At 34.3% G+C, this 19698-nt stretch overlaps 1 protein-coding gene across 2 annotated transcripts in view; it reads left to right on the top strand.

Moving 5' to 3' along the window:
• Positions 1-19698, top strand: part of myo15b (myosin XVB) — an 82831-nt gene that overhangs the window by 15689 nt on the left and 47444 nt on the right. The window contains exons 14-25 of one of the 2 annotated variants that reach the window (XM_087276638.1): positions 1009-1067; positions 1142-1265; positions 1468-1563; positions 3736-3867; positions 6045-6170; positions 8078-8155; positions 8413-8558; positions 9741-9786; positions 9880-10004; positions 13837-13951; positions 14042-14217; positions 14524-14614. In XM_087276638.1, the coding sequence (XP_087132764.1) occupies positions 1009-1067; positions 1142-1265; positions 1468-1563; positions 3736-3867; positions 6045-6170; positions 8078-8155; positions 8413-8558; positions 9741-9786; positions 9880-10004; positions 13837-13951; positions 14042-14217; positions 14524-14614 (1314 nt within the window). Of the gene's footprint in view, positions 1-1008; positions 1068-1141; positions 1266-1467; positions 1564-3735; positions 3868-6044; positions 6171-8077; positions 8156-8412; positions 8559-9740; positions 9787-9879; positions 10005-13836; positions 13952-14041; positions 14218-14523; positions 14615-17045; positions 17191-19698 lie in introns of those variants that run through there. The other variant, XM_087276640.1, reaches the window with a different exon arrangement.

Here is a 19698-nt window from a genome sequence, read left to right as displayed (position 1 = left end):
TGACAGGAACAAACACAGCTCAAGGTTGGCTATACTGTAGTATTGTTGTGAAAATGAACTTTAACCCTTTATTTCCCGCAGCCAAATCTGTCAGTGATCGTCATCTTCATGTCTGTAGTGTCTGAAGTGAAAGGCGCGTTCATTTTACTGGAACCGGCATTTCATATTTGGTGATGTATTGTATCAATGTCGACGCATTCAAGCGCAAGATCTGAACCAGACTCTAAGTCTGTTCACTTCCAAATTTAACTCTCAGCTGGTTGTTTCCATTCACTTAGTGCTCTGTTACACGCTGCATAGATGGTCATTTTCAAAAACCCATAATAGGGGCTCTTTAAGCTCATTTAACAGCATTCTTAGTGTAATATTGATGATCATTTCTGCTTGTCTGTCATTTTCTGATGAAAAAGCAAACTGGTGTGTCTGGTTGAGACACAGTTAAATGCAAATTATTAAAGTAATTATATTCACTGTATCACTAATGTAAACACAACGCTACACAATACATATTTGCTGCTTTGACACGATCTACATTGCAAAAAAATGCTATAGAAATAAAGATGAATTAAATATCAGCATGGTTTTAGTGAGTTAAAATTACTTATTTAAAAAGTTGTAGTCTAATTAGGTCTAATTTTACAATATTGTTGCTGGCTAAAACATATAAAGAGCTGCAAAATTGACAGCTTTACAATTAAAAAACACAGTTGAACGTAACCCTTTGCAGCTTAAATTGTCTATAATTATCACAAATATATTAATCGATCAATAAATGTAAAACAAAATAGCTTTTTAAAAATATTTTCTGGAGAATTGAAGGCTGGTACAGTCTGTGTTAATATTCACCTTTTGTCATTTTTAAATGAAGTAATAATATTGATGACAACACAATAGTACTGAAGTAAAAACCTGGGTATGTGGTTAAATTTTTTTTTTTTTTAACCCAGAATATTCCTTTAACACAAGCAGTGTAGCCAAAAAACCTTGTTTTTTTCTATCTTACCGCAGGAAACAACTTATGATAGGATCTACTGCCCTCTATCTGTGGAAAGTGCCATTGAATCCAGGTTATCCAAATGTTTGAAACTTCATCAGAATCGTGTTGTATTTGAGAAATTCTGACTGATTGCTCTTGATTTAGAGATGCGATTGCCAAGACGCTGTACTCTGTGCTGTTTGACTGGCTGCTTGAACGCATCAATGAGTGGCTGATCCCCACAGAGATGGACAGCACCGTTGGCATTGTGGATATTTATGGCTTTGAGGTATCCTTTTGGTCGTCATTACATAAGTCACAGTTTTACTATCAGATGTCCTGTCTTTTTAATTTGTATTTATTTAATTAACATTTATAGCTAAAGCATATACAGTATGTGCACATTGGCACTGAATTTAGCATCTGTTAAATACATAGAGAAAGCCCCCTGAGTGGTGTGTGGGCAAGAACTGAACAAATGTGTGTTACAGGACCTGTGTGTGAACAGTTTTGAGCAGCTGTGCATAAACTTCGCCAATGAGCAGCTGCAGCAGTTTGTGAACAGAGCCCTGGTGGCACAAGAGCAGGTCAGTGTTTGTCATCAGTAATAATTCTCACATTTTGTTCATTAAAAATATTTGGTATATATATTTACCTGTTAGCCTAAAAAAAGAAAATCATATAAATATTTTTAGTCGTGTACTTAAAAAACAAAACAGCAGTGTTTACACAAATAGTTTATTATTAGTTTATTTGATCACACCACTTTGCTTTTGCTTATAGCAATTTCTTTTAAATAGTTATAATGCTTATGTGTTTAGAATGTGTTTTAATGATTATAATAGTGTTTATGTATATATTTTATTTTCATTTTGTGTTAAGCCTCCTGCTCCTGTGGACACTTGTAGAAATTTAGCAAGTCTGCTAAAACACTTAAACAAATGCATTTGGTTGTGCAATTGTGATGTCCATGACAAAATAAATAAATAAAAATTTTATAATAATAATATATAATAATATACTGTGTGTGTGTGTGTCTGTCTGTCTGTCTGTCTGTCTGTCTGTCTGTCTGTCTGTCTGTCTGTCTGTCTGTCTGTCTGTCTGTCTGTCTGTCTGTCTGTCACATTCTTAAAAAATTCCACTATGAATTTATAGTGTCTTCACACAGGTGAATGGACTTGACATGCCACCTGTGGAAACACACTTCACTCTACTCTCTCTCTCTCCATAAAAAAAACACTCCCCCTTACTGTAGTACCTAATTCTACGTCCAGACACAACCGGCAAACACACTTTACCACTTTAATTATTGCCTCTTCTTGTTTAATTGCTGAAGGTCTTCTCAAGTTGTAAGTCGCTTTGGACAAAATACTAAGTTTTTGCCAAATGACTAAATGTAGATGTTTAAACTAAATAGTTTACCAAAATATTTAAATTCTGTCATCATTTAATGACACTCTAACTGTTCGAAATATATTAGATTTTTTTTCTTCTGATGAAAAGAAACAAAGATTTTTTTTTAAATAAATAAATAAAAACTAAAAACTTCCATAGTATTTTTCAGAGTATTATCCTACATTTGAAGTCAACAGCTATTGGTATTCAACATTTTTCAAAATATCATCTTTTTTGTTTTTTGTTTTCATTGGAAAAGAGAAATACACTACCTGACAAAAGTCTTGTTGCCTATCCAAGTTTTAGGAACAACAAATAATAACTTGACATCTAGTTGATAGTTTGGTATCAGAAGTGACTTATATGAAAGGCAAAGTCCTCTAGATTACACTTATTTTAGCAAAATAAAATATGATCATGCCTTGATTTTTAATTATGTAATTAGGACAGTAAGGTCTGACTTTGCATTCGACAAAAGTCTCGACACTTAACATAAATTATGTAAAGTATAGAACATAAAGTCATGGTGCAGTGGAATTGTTTTTATTTTTATTGTGAATGACTCCCATGAGCTTGGAGGACTGCATCCATACATCTCTGCAAGGACTCAAATAACTTATCAATAAAGTCATCTGCAATAGCAAAGAAAGCGTTCTTGTAGGACTCCCAAAGTTCATCAAGATTCTTTGAATTCATCTTCAGTGCCTCCTCCATTTTACCCCAGACATGCTCAATAATGTTCATATATGGTGACTGGGCTGGCCAATCCTGGAGCACCTTGACCTGCTTTGTTTTTAGGAACTTTGATGTGTAGGCTGAAGTATGTGAAGGAGCACTATCCTGCTGAAGAATTTGCCCTCTCCTGTGGTTTGTAATGTAACAGGCAGCACAAATGTCTTGATACCTCAGGCTGTTGATGTTGCCATTCACTCTGCAGATCTCTCGCACACCCCCATACTCAACGTAACCCCAAACCATGATTTTTCCAAACTTGATTTCTGTGATCATCTTGAACTCCATGCGGGTTCCAATATGTCTTCTGCAGTATTTGTGATGATTAGGATGCAGTTCAACAGATGATTCATCAGAATTACCTACCTTCTGCCACTTTTCCAAATGATCAACTAGAAGTCAAGTTATGATTTGCTGCACCTAAAACAGGGATTGACGACAAGACTTTTGTCAGGTTGTGTAAATAAAAAGGTTGGAATCACACGAGTGAGTGTAAATGGTGTGTAAATTTTGTTTTAGGTGGACTGTTCTTTTAAGTTATTACAGCCCAAAATAGGGCTTTACAGGTAAGACTGGAAATAATGAGTACTATAGGGGATTGAAATGGTTGGCTGTGTGTGTGTTTATGTTAGGAGGAATACAGTGCAGAGCACATCCAGTGGTACCCTATAGTTCTGGAAGACTCTAATGGCTGTCTGGATCTCATCTCAGCACGACCTTACGGCATCCTGCGCATCCTGGATGACCAGACTTCCCTTCCTCAAGTAATTGCACTTTTCAGCTTTGTGCTAGAGATATTTCAGTCGTGTTAATCTGTCAATATACTTGTGTACGGTCTTAAAGAATGCAAATTTCCTCACAATTGACTCAAGTGGATATAATTTTCTTTCTATTAAACACAAATGTAAAAATTCTGAAGTATGTTAAAAAAGCAGCCATTGATCTATAGTAGTAGGAACAAAACACTAATGAAGTCAATAGCAGCTCTTGTTCAGCATCCTTCCAGTATAATGTCTTTTATGTTTAACACTAGAAAGAAACTCAAACAGAAGTGGAGGGTGAGTAAATGATAACAGATAGAATTATCATTCTTGGTTGAACTACTACACTGCAAAAAATAGTTTTTGTCTTGTTTCTAGTCCAAATGTCTAAAAATTCTATATCAATAAGTATTTTCTTAATAAATATAATATATTGCCTTGTCTTCAAGAATGAAATATTAAAATGAATTAATTTTTTTTATTAAAACAAGCAAAATAATCTGGTTTTCACTCGGAAGTTTATATTACTTACCAATTAAAAGATTATTCAGCTCAGTTTTAAGAAAAATCTCATTTAATTTTAACATATTATTTCTGAAAACAAGACAATATTTTTGCTCACCTAGAAAAAGCTTCTTGATTAAAATTTTTTTGGATAATTGGACTAAAAACCAGACAAAAAAACTCTTAAGTAAGAAAAACTTGCTACAGAAAAGCAGATGGCTATTAAATCATAGGTCTCAAACTCAATTCCTGGAGGGTCGCAGCTCTGCACAGTTTTGCTCCGATCTTAATCAAACACAGCTGATCCAACTAATCAAGTTGTTCAAGACTACTAGAGACTATTAAGCAGGTGTGAGCTGGAAGTGGTTGAAGCTAAACTGTGCAGGGCTATGGCTCTCCAGGAATAGAGTGAGACAAATGCCAAGTATATATTTAAAGAGAATAAAACTAATTTCTTCATTATCTGGCGCCAAATATCAACAGTAAAAACGGAATTTGCTGCTGTACGAGAAGCTCTGTGAATCTTTTCTTATTTAAATAATGACTTTCACCTCAGAAGACGATGCCGAAAACTCAGTGAACATGCGGTGGCGTTTGAAGCCATGAGAACCAGAGCACAGATGCTCTTGACAATTCTGGAGGTCGTTATTATTATAATATCACTAATACTGAAATGGTTGAGGTGTTTTAGAATGACCAAAACAATATTCCAGATGTTTTACAATGTGCTCAGCCTGCTGGTTTGTTTATTCACATCATATGATCTCTTATTAGAAAAATCACATGACCTTTTTTAATGCGCATACAGGAATTTGTTTACTCAGTTATGCGCATATTTTTTATGCGCATTTTTAAAATTTATGCACATCTTTTGGTTTTTATAAACCCAATTTTTATGCGCATATTCAAAATGCGCATACAATAGGTGGATGGAAATGTAGCTATTAAGTCCTTAAAAAGTGAATAGTTGTTCTCACAAAAAAAAAAAAACAACAAACAATATTATTTACAACATTATTATTCAAATCACAGCCTCCTCAAACAAGATCATTAAAGTGTGGAGCACAACATTTGTCATATAATGACATTATGCAAATAACAAAGGTTTTATTTTATAACTTCCAGGATTAAAACGAATACAATTTTGAAGAATGATACAACACACACTTTCATAAATGCACGCCAATGTTGGGAGTCACGTGCATTTATTTTATGTTGCATGTCTTTTTTCGATTCTGAAAGTGCTGGTACACATTAATTTGCAATCACCAAGACCACCGTTTTAGCTAAAAACCTTCTTAACTGTTCTGCTGAAGAAGAAAAAAATCCCCTAATTCTTGGATGGATACCCCTTTAAGGCCACAAATAGGCTTGTTAAGCAAAACTATTACTATACCTTTATCACTTTAGATAAAGTTTATCGAAACAAACAATATCTTTATCATAAGCGTGTACTTGAGCTCAGTTTAGTTATTGTTGTGTGTCCCTAATGTTATATTTTAAATATTCTAAAAACCTTAACTATACACCAAAATGACCTAGTGTTGATTCAAATGCTAATTATTTATACAACAATGTATTCATGGGTTGTCTTTGTCTGTGGTTCTCTCTTTTGTTTGGCTCTCTCTCTCTCTCTCTCTCTCTCTCTCTCTCTCTCTCTCTCTTTATTGTCCCAGGCTACAGACCACACATTCTTGCAGAAATGTCACTATCACCATGGCAACTGTCCCTACTACACCAAGCCTAAAATTCCTCTGCCAGTGTTCACAATATATCACTATGCCGGGGCTGTCACGTACCAGGCAAGTCTGATTTGAGCGTGCACAATTTTTTATTGTAATTCAAGCCACGTGGGGCGACTCACTCAAGGGTCAATGAATATTCTCTGGCATATTTGAAACAAGAACCATTTGATGACAAATTAAACGGCTCTCTTCATTGATCACAGTGAACCACAAAATAATAGTTACTTTAGATCTTTTTACTACTTTATGATTCAGTCTTACCTTTTGCCATCAAAAGTTTTTATTAAACCAATAAAGTAAAATTAATTAAGTTATTTTAGATATTCTAATAAGTAAAGCCAAAAATAAGCGGTTTTTTTTATTTTTACATAAATATACGTTTAGCTACTGTAAATAATGATGAACTGCTTTAATTTGCTTTTGCCATTTATGTTCTGGCTTTGACCCATATATTAACTGAAGCATTTAAACAATGTATTAATATTATTTAATAAAGATGTTCTGTCTTTAACTCGTATATTCAGTAGAGCAGAACATAAGTATGTGATTATTTTTTTAAATAATATATTAATATTATATTAGTCATATATTCACAGATATAACATTTATAAGTCTGTTTTATTATAATTTAGTATAATTATTATACTACTACATAGATATACACTTACCGGACACTTTATTAGGTACACCTTACTAGTACTTTTGCCTTCAGAACTGTCTTAATCCTTCGAGACATAGATTCAACAAGGTGCTGGAAATTTTCCTCAGAGGGTTTGGTCCGTATTGACATGACAGCATCACGCAGTTGCTGCAGTCGGCTGTACATCCATGATGCGAATCTTTCATTCCACCACATCCCAAATGTGCTCTATTGGATTGTGATCTGGTGACTGTGGAGGCCATTTGAGTACAGTGAACTCATTGTCATGTTCAAGAAACCAGTCTGAGATGATTTGCGCTTTATGACATAGCGTGTTATCCTGCTGGAAGTAGCCATCAGAAGATGGGTACACTGTGGTCATAAAGGGATGGACATGGTCAGCAACAATACTCTGGTGGCGTTAATATGATGCTCAATTAGTACTAATGGGCCCAAAGTGTGCCAAGAAAACATCCCCCACACCATTACACCAACATCACCAGCTTGAACCATTGATACAAGGCAGGATGGATCCATGCTTTCATGTTGTTGACAATATATTCTGACCCTACCATCTGAATGTTGCAGCAGAAATTGACTCATCAGACCAGGCAACATTTTTCCAATCTTCTGTTATCCTATTTTGGTGAGCCTGTGCGAATTGTGGCCTCAGTTTCCTGTTCTTAGCTGACAGGAGCGACACTCTGTGTGGTCTTTTGCTGCTCTAGCCTCAAGGTTGAATGTGTTGTGCGTTCAGAAAGCTCTTCTGCATACCTCGGTTGTAACAAGTGCTTATTTGAGTTATTGTTGCCTTTCTATCTGCTATCTTCTATCTGCTGGACCCAGATGCCTCTCACTGGATATTTTCTCTTTTTCTGACCATTCTCTGCAAACCCTAGAGATGGTTGTGTGTGAAAATCCCAGTAGATCAGCAGTTTCTGAAATACTCAAACTAGGCCATCTGGCACCAACAATTATGCCACGTTTGAACTGCAGCAGACCATGTCTACATGCCTAAATGCATTGAGTTGCTGCCATGTCATTGGCTGATTAGAAATTTGCGTTAACGAGCAGTTAGACAGGTGTGCCTAATAAAATGGCTGTTGAGCGTGTATATATATTTGGTAGTTTTAAGGCATTGATAAGTAGGCACTGAGGTGTTTCGAGTATTTTATTGTGCTGCTGTGTGGTTATTAGGGTACATTTGAGCAGTTGCTAAGGTACACTAGAGAAGTGGTAAGGTTTAACCTTTTACAAAAAAACTTGATTCCTGTTACTAATATATTTGTAGCAATATTTATAATTGTAATTTTTTCCTCACCAGGTTCACAACTTTCTAAACAAAAATCACGACCAGTTTCGCCCTGAAGTATTAGAGCTCTTTGCCCGCAGTCGCTTACAGGTAAATCGATGCTCACTTCACACACAAACACACACTGTCCTCACTGATTTGCGATGTGTCAAGATTGCAGAGAAACACAATAATGTGTCCACTATTAATTATTCATGTGCGTTTCAATAAACCCAAACAAAACAAAAGAGTCAGCAACAACCTATATCATTTATGCAAGCTTTAGGTCTCATTAAGATTTAAAGGATCAATGTTTGGTAACAAAAACCTGTACTGGGTAATACGAGTGTGTCTTCTTGTTCGTGTAGATGGTGTCGGGTCTCTTCCGAAAGGTTCAGGAGCGTTACATCCAGCAGAAGGAGCTGGGAAGAGCAAGAGGTTACAGGAACCAGATGTCAACCGTCGCTGCTAACTTTCAGCAGTCGCTAACAGAGCTCACCACCCGTTTAGAGAGGTCAACTAATGTCATAATTATTTAATCTATAGCATTTGGCATCTCTAATTGAATATTTCGGTACTCTGCAAAAGTCTTAGGTTACCTTTGCTGTTTTAGTCTGGGTATAATGACATTATATATTACTTTTCATTCTCTTTATTAAAATACAACCAGAAAATAGAGGTTCTAGTTGGGTTTTGTCTGATTAATCTTTTAAAACAAATTAATAAAAAATTCTGGAGTTTCTGGTACACTACCTGACAAAAGTATTGTCGCCTATCAAAGTTTTAGGAGCAACAAATAATAACTTGACATCTAGTTGATCATTTGGTATCAGAAATGCCAAAGAAATAGTTATTGCAGGACTCCCACCAAGATTCTTTGGAATTATCTTCAATTCCTCTTCCATCTTACCCCAGACATGCTCAATAATGTTCATGACTGGTGACTGGGCTGGCCAATCCTGGAGCACCTTGACCTTCTTTGCTTTCAGGAACTTTGATGTGGAGGCTGATGTATGATAAGGAGCACTATCCTACTAAAGCACTATTCTACTATTTGCCCTTTCCTGTGGTTTGGCATCAGAAATGACTTAATACTTCAGGCTGTTGATGTTACCATCCACTCTGCAGATCTCCCGCACTTCCCCATACTGAATGCAACTCTAAACCATGATTTTTCTTGACTGATTTCTGTGAGAATCTTGGGTCTATGTGGGTTCCAATAGGTCTTCTGCAGTATTTGTGATCTACTTTCTGCCACTTTTCCAAATGATAAACAAGAAGATCAAGTGGAAGATGAAACAAAGACAGTTATGAAGTGGCCTCCCTAGAGTCCAGATCTGAATATTATATACAGTATGCATAGGGACTGTTATAGGCAGAATAAGATTCACCTGGAGAGAAAACGAAAGATAGAACAAAGAAGTCATGTTAAACACACTTTTGAGGCTAGTCTTTTGATTCTAAAAGTAATTTAGTTCTTAATATTGTGTACTTATTTTCCCGATTTTCTCTGTGTATATTAAAGGTATAGTTCACCCAGAGTAAATGACCCTGCACCTGCTCTATACCTTTTAGATGGATCAATTTGTGAAAAGCCTTAGGCTCCCAAAGCTGGTGGCACAGTACTGTATAGTGATCCAACGAAAACTATACACAGATTTGTTTATTTTCTTTTGTCCATTCTGTCTGTTTTCAGATGTAAAACTACATTCGTACGATGTTTTAAGCCAAACTATGTTAAGGTAATTTGGGAGTGTGTAATGGGTTACATATGATCTTTCTAGCGAGCACAGCTGTATCTATAGACCTCGGTTTAATATTTCCTGTGGTTTCAGCTTCCAGGCATATTTGATGTAGACTACATAACCACACAGCTGAGGCATGGAGGGATCCTGGAGACCATTCACATACGAAAAGAAGGATTCCCGATTCGTATCCCCTTCGCCCAGTTCATGGAGAGGTAGACCACAATATGTTAGGTCAACGATTCATTTTTTGTTTGTGTGAATGAACTTGTTTTGTTTGTTACAGATATAATGTATTTTGTATGTAAGTTATAAACCCTTGCGTGCTGTTGGCTTTGTTTTCACTACTTAGGGGATTTTGAGTCTTAATTTGGCCACAACTTTCTTTGTTTCAGCAAATGAAATGATTTTTGGTGACAAATCTTATTTTGGCGCATAGTTTAGGAAAAAAACACTGAAACCTTTAAAAAAACTGAATATTGACTACCCTTTCGTTATGTTAGGGGATGTTTTTGCCCCATTGACTTCCATTATAACATTTTTTATTTGTAAAGTCATGATAACATATAATGATGCATTCTTGATTGTTGGTCATTTCCCATGTTCGGAAGAGGTAACATTTGTCATTTTTACTGTTGATTGTCAGTTGCAGTGCAAAAAAAGCATCGTTTCTGGCTTTTAGACAGAATTTTATGAAGTATTGTGTGTTTGTGCGTGTGTGTGTGTGTTTGTGTGTGTGTGTGTGTGTGTGTGTGTGTGTGTGTGTGTGTGTGTGTGTGTGTGTGTGTGTGTGTGTGTGTGTGTGTGAGTGTGTGTAAGAGAGAGAGAGAGAGAGAGAGAGACCTTTGCGCACTTATCTTGATATGTCTGAGAAATCAAAATAAGCAGCTCAGCTCTCAGAACATGGTAAACTTAGTAAATGTTTTTATGCACACACACTGTAATCTGCTGCTTAACTTCAACTCCATATAAAAGCCAGAAACTTTTTTTTGCACAGGGCTATCTAAAGGCTTAATGGTGCCAACTGATGATCAACAGTAAAAAATACAAATTTGACCTCTTCCCAATTTGTAAAACCACTAACAATCAAGAATGCATGATTATATGCTGTCATGGCTTTGCAATCAAAAAAATGTAATTATAATGGAAGTCTATAGGGCAAAAACAGCCACCAGCATAATGAAAGGGTAGTCAATTTGAACAATACACACGGGTCAAGAAGCGGTGTGCTTTTACTTCTATAAATCATTAGACTTGGTGCACAGAACACCCTAGTGACCAACTAGTGGTATCTTAACAACCCCCAGCGCACATTAGCCACCACACAGCAACACATTACAATCAGGAAAAACTGCTTGTTGCATGCATATCAAGTGTACTAGAATGTGCTCAGGACTTTTGTGTAGAGAGTTTGTACCTGAAAAACACTTGAATCTAAATTTTAGTTACACTTTAGAATACAGTTTTATTCGTTAATGTATTTAATAACATGAAATAAGTAGTTGTATAATGTACGCAATTTGTACAACTGTAACACTATTCGTTAATCAAAGTTAACGAATGCGTTAATCAAGATTCATGCCTGTTAATGCTAATTAATGCACTGAGTTATGTGAACTAAAAATGTATTTCCATTAACTAAAGTTAACAAAGATGAATAAATTCTGTATTATTAATTGTTTATGTTAGTAAACACGTTAACTAGCATTGACTAAAACAACCTTATTGTAAAGTGTTACCTAAATTTTATGTGTGATAATACAGATATAAATGCTTTTAAATAAATAATATTTAACATTTCACCATCATTTAGCACAGCAGATAAGATATAATGATGGAAAATGGTAATTACTTAGTATTTTGGTTTGCACTTTAATAATTTAATGCAGTGTTTTCATTTTTTACAATTATTCTTGTTGAGTTTTTAAATGACTTTTGTTCTAGATATGCCTTAAAATATGTTTTGGAGATCTCTAACAAATATAGAAAAATATTTCATAGACATTATTGGTCTGGCTACTAAAAATCATGTGGCCCATTTACATAGAAATTAATGCAGAATAAATCTGACGACTCTTAGTATATCGAAAGAAATTGAGAAATATAGGTAAAAACTATAATAGAGGATGAAATGAGAGAAACAAATATGCAAAAATTTGTTAAGGGTATAAGCAGTGAAATATGAAAGGAGTTCGACTGAAAGATGAAGATGAGGTTTTTCAGAGTGCCATTAGTGATCGTCAGATTCGATAGTATTATCACAATGCTGGAGAGATTGTGGAGAAGTTGGGGCTTACTGTATGTTCATATATTTTGGGAATGTCTCAAAAAACAAGTATATTGGCAAGACGTTAAAAGGGAGATTAGTACAGTTTTAGGATGCGACATACCAATGCACCCAGTATTTTTTCTGCTTGATGGCTTCCCCCTGATCAGTTCACTAAGTCTCACCTATTTGCACTACACATATTATTAATAACTGCTAGGAAGATAATTACAGTGAGCTGGATGAAGACCCGCCCGACCTACTTTGACAGAATGGACACAGAGACTGAAACAGATATATATTTGAGAAAATGACTGCAGATTTACAGTTGAAATCCGACATTTTCCAACAGATCTGGGGCCTCATGTACGAAGACTTGCATGGAAATCTTACTAAAACATTGCGTACGCACAAAAAAATTCAGATGTATGAAACACTGCGTACGCCGAGTGTCACGCATATTCTTTTGTACATCCGAATGAACGTGAAACTGAGCGCAACATGCACGAGCACAAAACCCCTCCCTGCCTCCTCCCCCATATGAATATGCTAATGACTATGCTAATGGCAAAACCCAACGAAAAAGCAATGGCAAAAGCAAGCAAGAAGAGAAACTTTGAACAGAATGTGAATTGGAGGTGCTGCTTTCGGAGGTAGATCGGAGAAAAGCGGTGTTATTTGCAAGTTTTTTTTTCGGAATTAACAACAAAAGAAAAAAAAATAGAGTGGGAGAGTTTAGCTGATACGGTTAACACAGTTGGGTCTGAACATCGCACTGAGTGCATTTAAAAAAACATAGTCTGGTTTATATCTGTAAACTGTTGCAGCACTCCGAACAGTCTCAGTGGCGCGCTCGTAAGACGCATGTGATCATGTTTTGACACGTTCGAGCATGAACTCGGCTCGAATCCAGCGTCTGATGAACTCTATCTTCTTTTTTCCCCACCGCTACATATCATATTTTGCCTACTATTTATCACGAGAAAGACTAGTAGGAATCATTAATAAGTTTGTGCATCATATTTTATTTGCACATTTATTGAATGGAAATGTTTCTGATTCACGCTTGCAAATTCATCTTCAGATAGTGTCTTTATAGCAATGTGCGTGCGGTAGATCGCTCAGATTACATTGGGAAAACAGGCGACCGCTGCAAATTGTGCTTTAATGTTTAGCTGGTCAACTGTATGGTATGGAAATCTTACATACCTACTAGATGAACCCGTCTCATACAGCTGCCATTGCAAGGCTCAGACACTTTGTAGAGAAGAATTTAACACAACTGCCTCTAGGAGTCGCCAATGGAAATAAAACAGACACGCACAAAAAATGTGCGTACGCCTGCCAAAAAGCTGTCGTGAACCTGCGCACATTCCCACGTTCAGTTCATTGTTAGTAAATCCAAACGTGAGCGATTCTGAGCGTGAAACCTGGCGTACGCAAAGTTTTTGTGCGTACGCAGCGTTGATACATGAGGCCCCTGGGCATTATTCGAAACATACTTACTTGATCTTTGAATTGCTGTCAGGGGCTTTGTTGTAGTTATTGTCTTTATATTGAAATTTGTTTATTTATTTTATCTACTTTTCTTTTTCTCTTTTTATGTAATGTATTATCTTTTTATAAGCTGTATTATTTATGTATTACTTTAATTTCTTTAGATATTATTTTAGGCAAATAAAACACAGAATTAATCTCAAAATCAGAATTTATTAAGGCATTTTGCTACAGCACTTTCCTTATAGTTCAGTTTCAATAACATCCTCTGTTTTATATTTTAGGTATGGTGTGTTACTGTCCCAGAGGCCTGTAAACCAGTCTCTTGAAGAGCAGGTGGTGACTTTACTAGAGACTATTGGAGCAGAGGATGGCCAGTACCAGCTAGGACTCACTAAAGTACAGCCATATAACTCAACCTGCATTATTCTCTCATTCATTCTCATCTAAGATCCCACTCTCAGTCGATTTCATTATTGTGATCCCCAGGTGTTTCTAAAGGAGACCCTGTATCAGCAGGTGGAGGAAAAATGGAGTAGCACTCAGACATGGGCAGCAGTCACCATCCAAAGAAACATCCGTGGCTTCATCTGCCGAAGAAACTTCCAGTTCTTTAAAAAAAAGGCCATCGTCATCCAGTCTCACATCAGAGGCCACCAGGCTCGGTGCGTGCAGCAATTTAACATTAGATAAGAAGGATAGTTAATACAAAATTGAAAAAATCAAACATGTTTAAGTTTCTTTCTGTTGTTATGCTGGAAATTGATAACTATAAGGTCATAACTATAACTGATAAGGTCAATGGTTACCAGTTTCCATCATTCTTCAAAGTTTCTTCTTTTGTGTTCAAGAGAAAAAATATACTATTAAAGGTTTGGAACCACTTTCATTTTTTATTTTGGATGAACTATCCCTTTAACGTCGACTTCATAACGTGAATATGAATCAGGAGCGCCCTCTTTCTGTTACAGGAAGTACTTCAAGCAACTGAAGCAGTGCTTTACACAGTTCTGGGCAACTATGATGATCACCAGAAACACCATCAAGAGACGTCACTGGAAGGTGAGTGTAATATTTTAAATACCTTACAAATATATTTAATGATATATTACTAAATATTATATACACTGATTTCATCAACCTATTTTACACAGCAAAAAGTCATGCATTTTTTGCTCACAGGGTTCCATTTTGTTGGCAAAGCTTAACAATTTTAACCATTATAATTATTAAGTTATTTAGGTTTGGTTAGTGGAGTTAATCTTTTATTAATGTTTTCTGATTTTGAGCACTGCAGGCTAAATTAATTTTGATTATGTTATAATAATTATGTGGGTATGTTAATATAGATATGAGAGATTGTTTTGTGTGTGTGTGTGTTAGATTTTTTCTATGCGACAAAATACTTATCACTGAGTGTATAGAAAATGAATATCTTTCACATTAAAGCAACAGTTGCGTTATTTAAAAAATAATGGTATCTGTGTTAATGATCTAGGTGCAAAGTCTAAAGCACATGGCGCAAAAGCATTGAGGGCGAATCCACTTGGATAATGGCTAATTAAAGGATGGAAAAATAAGCTATGTGCCCAGCGCATGGTCTAACAGGGTTGTGCTTATTCTCTTAATGGGTTATGGGAGTGTTTTGAACATAATGTGCATTGAACCAATCAAGAGTCTCATTTCCCATTGCCTTTAAGAGTCAGTTGCGTTGCAACATGGCTATTGAGGCTACATGGCGGACTTTGTAAGTGGAAAAACTGCATGGTTCCCTAGCACGAAAACAGTTAAACAGACCATCTTCGCAAGGATAAAGAATGAGCCTCCGCCATTCTGCTTCTTTATTGTACTTTTACTCTTTACTCCTTTACTTTCGTGTATAAGAAAACAGTGTTGTACTGTATGTGTAACGGAGGCCAGCTAGTAAGTGCTGTGCAGGTAAACCTCACTCCTCTGACCTTTAAAGGTGCTCTAGCGACAGACGCTAGAGGCTATGGTCTTTAGCCTCCTTGGTGGAGCAACCGACTCCCTTGCGGAAGGTGGCTGGTTCGATCCCAGCTCGAAACGGCTTGGGTGGTGTAGGACTGGTGGGATTACATATGCACTCCAACGAAGACATCCATTAGCCTACATATTTAATTTTGTTTGTTAACACCAAAGATTTGTTTCTAAATTCAGTTCTAATTTCCAGCAAATGAATAAATGAACAATAATAACGAAGTGTGGTCAAAAAATCCAAAGTTATATCTAAACACACGTCCTATGCCCCATTTGGTGATGCAAATGTCTCCAAAACCAGACAGCTGGACAAATCTAAACTTGTTTTTATTCAAACAAATATAAACATGCATATGATAAATAAAACTGCAATTAATAATAACATTATACAAATGCAGAATGTCATGAATAAACTGAAAAAGCTTTTAGTTGGTCAATGGCGCGGTCTATTTCAGTTCCTCAAAATAGCAGCGTGCCAACAATGCACCTTAACACACCTCCGTTTTAGACCAGCACACCCTTGAGTCCACAAAGTGGCGCAAATTAATTTGTTATTCATACAATGTGGCTCAAAACATGAAAATTAGGTTTGCACTAGTCTGAAAATAGCAACAAACCATGCCATAAACATGCCTTATTGCGCCAGAAGTATGAAAGAGCTCAATAAGTTAAAGCCTTTAAGATTAATTAATTTGTGTTAGTTATCCAAAAATGTCAGAAAATATATATTCAAAGCATTTATGATGTTTGTATTTTTGTGACATTTTGCCCTTTATGATTCTGTGTGTAACTTTAAATGGGCACACAAATATTCATTTGTGCATATACAAATACACATGAATCACAAAATCAGCTGTTTACTTGAATGACCCATTGCTAGGCAACCAAGAACATTTGATTATATATGAAAGCTAATACAATGCAATAAACACCAGCCTCACTCCTTCCATAATAATGTATCGATTCCTTATTCCAGCTGGTCTTATATTGTTATCTAATGTAAGTAACATCAATCAAATACTCTCTAAGTTAGTCATACTGTAAATGTCTCAAGAGCTGCTTCCTACATTACGTGTCAGGCAAGATCATCACATAATCCTATAACATATCTTACTCTTTGAAAGGACTTTGGACCCATTTGTGTTCTAAATGAATTTGAGATTGTGAAATTCAATTTATTGCTCAAAGTCATTTCCAATTGCACAACATCTGCCGGAAAACACTTTAATTTTAAAAACTGCTTCATTTTCCTAATCCTGTTTTCTCATAAAATGGTAAATCTCATGCAAAATTTAAAAAGAACTTAAATACAGCTATACTCATAGATGCAGATGATATATTTGGGTCTTTCTAGTCTAGTGTGTTACGGGTCATTTAATAGTGTACACATGTAACCGGTGTTAGTCAGTCAGTTGAGTTGAGCTCCACCCGCCGGCCTGATCTTTCATCTTTGATCCCTGATTGTCTCATTCATTCCTCCTCAACTTTTCTCTCTCATTTCTGTTGAGATCGTCTAAAGCAGCACTTCTCTCTTTAGGATCTCCTAATCAGCACTTCTGTTTGGATTTTCACTAACTAATTTCACGAGTTAAAGAGCACTTTACATGGAGACTGCTTCGTTTGTTGCAATATTAGACTAGGTAGGTGTGTTTAATATTTATCCGTATTACACACACTTATGGCAAACATTAAAGATTAATGATAGAGAGAGAAGTCAGGGTGGAACAGAAGTAAGTGCTTATATTGATAACAGCATTTTAAGATTTGTTTAACATGGCCTTATATGTTGGAAATCTTCTTCTTTAAGGAAGTGTTAGGTTTGATTTAATATTATATCATTAGTATTATTACATTTCTTTTCAATGATCGTAATTCATTAATTGTGCTTACAATTAAAATAAATGCAGAACAATTTAGATTAAATATACAATACAACCTATTTATTTAGTCATTATTAATACATTACATTATTATAAATGTATTATACTATTATACATTTAATGTATTAACATTATTAAGTTCAATAAATCAACTGTTAGTGATTTAATATTGCATTTTATTTTTATCATGATATTTTAAATATTCATATATATTTTTTGTATCAGAATCTTCAGTGCTTTAACATGTTTTGATTAATATAATAGTCACCAGGGCAGCATTTCTAATTTTCTTTAGGTAAATCATTGTGTAAACCTACACTTTATTTGCTCTTTTATTTGCATATTGACATTTTGGACCAATTGAGTTTCATTGGGTGGAAATATAAATAGAAACAAACAATGTTACATTTAATTTGAGTCATTTAGCAGATGCTTTTGTCCAAAGCAACTTACAATCGAGAAGGCATTCAGCGATTAAACAAGATGTATTGGATAAACGAATGTGTCCTGTGTAATTGTATTGTGTTTTTCTGAACAATAAAATAATGATCATTTATTTTATTTACTTGATTAAAAAATATAATTTAGAGGAACAAAAGTTTATAAAGCAAAACATCTTTCCAAACTTGTTTAGAACAGGAATCATTTGATGACAAATGAAAAATACACAGTTTACACTGGAGCAATATTTTTTAAATATTATTTTAGTAATTCAATAGTTTTAGTAAGTACAGGTCAGAATAAGTATGTTGTTTTATTTTTATTTAAATATATCTGTTAGCCTACATGAGGATGGAACAACAATTCTCACATATTTTGATGACATTTTCACAAAAACTGTTAATTGTTTTCTATGTAAAGTCACTTTTGTACAAATTAATTTGATGCAGACACTCAAATGGTTCATAATGTCTTTGGCACATGCATATTTTATAATTTATTTATAATTATTTACTTAATTGCAAAATAATAATAAAGTTATAATGTTATAATTTGCATTGTTGTTAGATAACACAATTGTTGTATGCAAATACAATATAATATAATATATAATTTTATTATATTATATTTATTGTATTTTATGTAATAACATTTTAATATAATATAATATAATATAATATAATATAACATAATATAATTCAATATAATATAATAATGTAAAATAGTATATTAATGTAATATAATAATATAGTATAATGCAATATCATATAATATAATAAATATAATAATTTTAATATAATATAATTTTTTACACAATCTAATAGTTTAGATGATTGGGATACTTTAAAATATGATTGAGCAAAATTAAGAACACAATTGAATGTATGGATAATATAATATAATATAATATAATATAATATAATATAATATAATATAATATAATATAAAATAATATAATATAATATAATATAATAATGTAAAATAATATATTAATGTAATATAATAATATAATATAATATAATGTAATATCATATAATATAATATAATAATATTATATTATATTATATTATATTATATTATATTATATTATATTATATTATATTATATTATATTATATTATTTAATGTAAATTAGACCAAAAAATGTTACTTTAAGGAAATGTAATTTATATTTATTCAAACAAATATGATTCATATTTACCAAAAATATATATTTAAGTCAAATCTTTGACTGATCCACTAAGTTATGCTGTATAAACTTCTGCGCTACTTTCAGTTCTGTTTCCTTGTTACCATCATTGTTTTATACAGTTTGGACTATGTCCTCCTGTCATGTTCGCTGCTGTCAAATCACTTTAAAGTAATTGCTGTGCTTTTGTTAAGTGGTGAGACTGGTTTTAGACATCATTCTTTTTGTGGTAGGTAAAGCTTTGTGTGGTCATAGAGTATTTTTGCTTGTCTAAAATAAGTTGCATTTGTTTAATATTACAGTTTACCTAGTGTAAAAATCTAAATAGTATAAATAATGTTTCTAACTTAAAGGAAGATTTCACCCAAAGATGAATAGGTACTCACTATCTACTCGCTGAAGTGATTCCAAATGTTTATGAAACACAAAAGAAGATATTCTGAAAGCTAAAAACCAGTCACCATTGACTTACATAGTAGGAAAGACAAATACTGTGGAAGTAAAAGGTTACAGGCTTCCAACATTTTTCAAAATATCTTCTTTTGTGTTCAACAGAAATAAAGAAACTCAAACAAGTTTGTGACGTGAAAGGAGAGTAAATGATGACAGAAGTTTCACTTTTGGGTGAACTATCCCTTT

Source organism: Danio rerio, chromosome 12, assembly GCF_052040795.2.
Source record: "Danio rerio strain M-AB ecotype USA chromosome 12, GRCz13ab, whole genome shotgun sequence".
Taxonomy (NCBI): Eukaryota; Metazoa; Chordata; class Actinopteri; order Cypriniformes; family Danionidae; genus Danio; species Danio rerio.
Note: the sequence above shows the minus strand (reverse complement) of the source record. Positions and strands in the feature narration are given on the sequence as shown.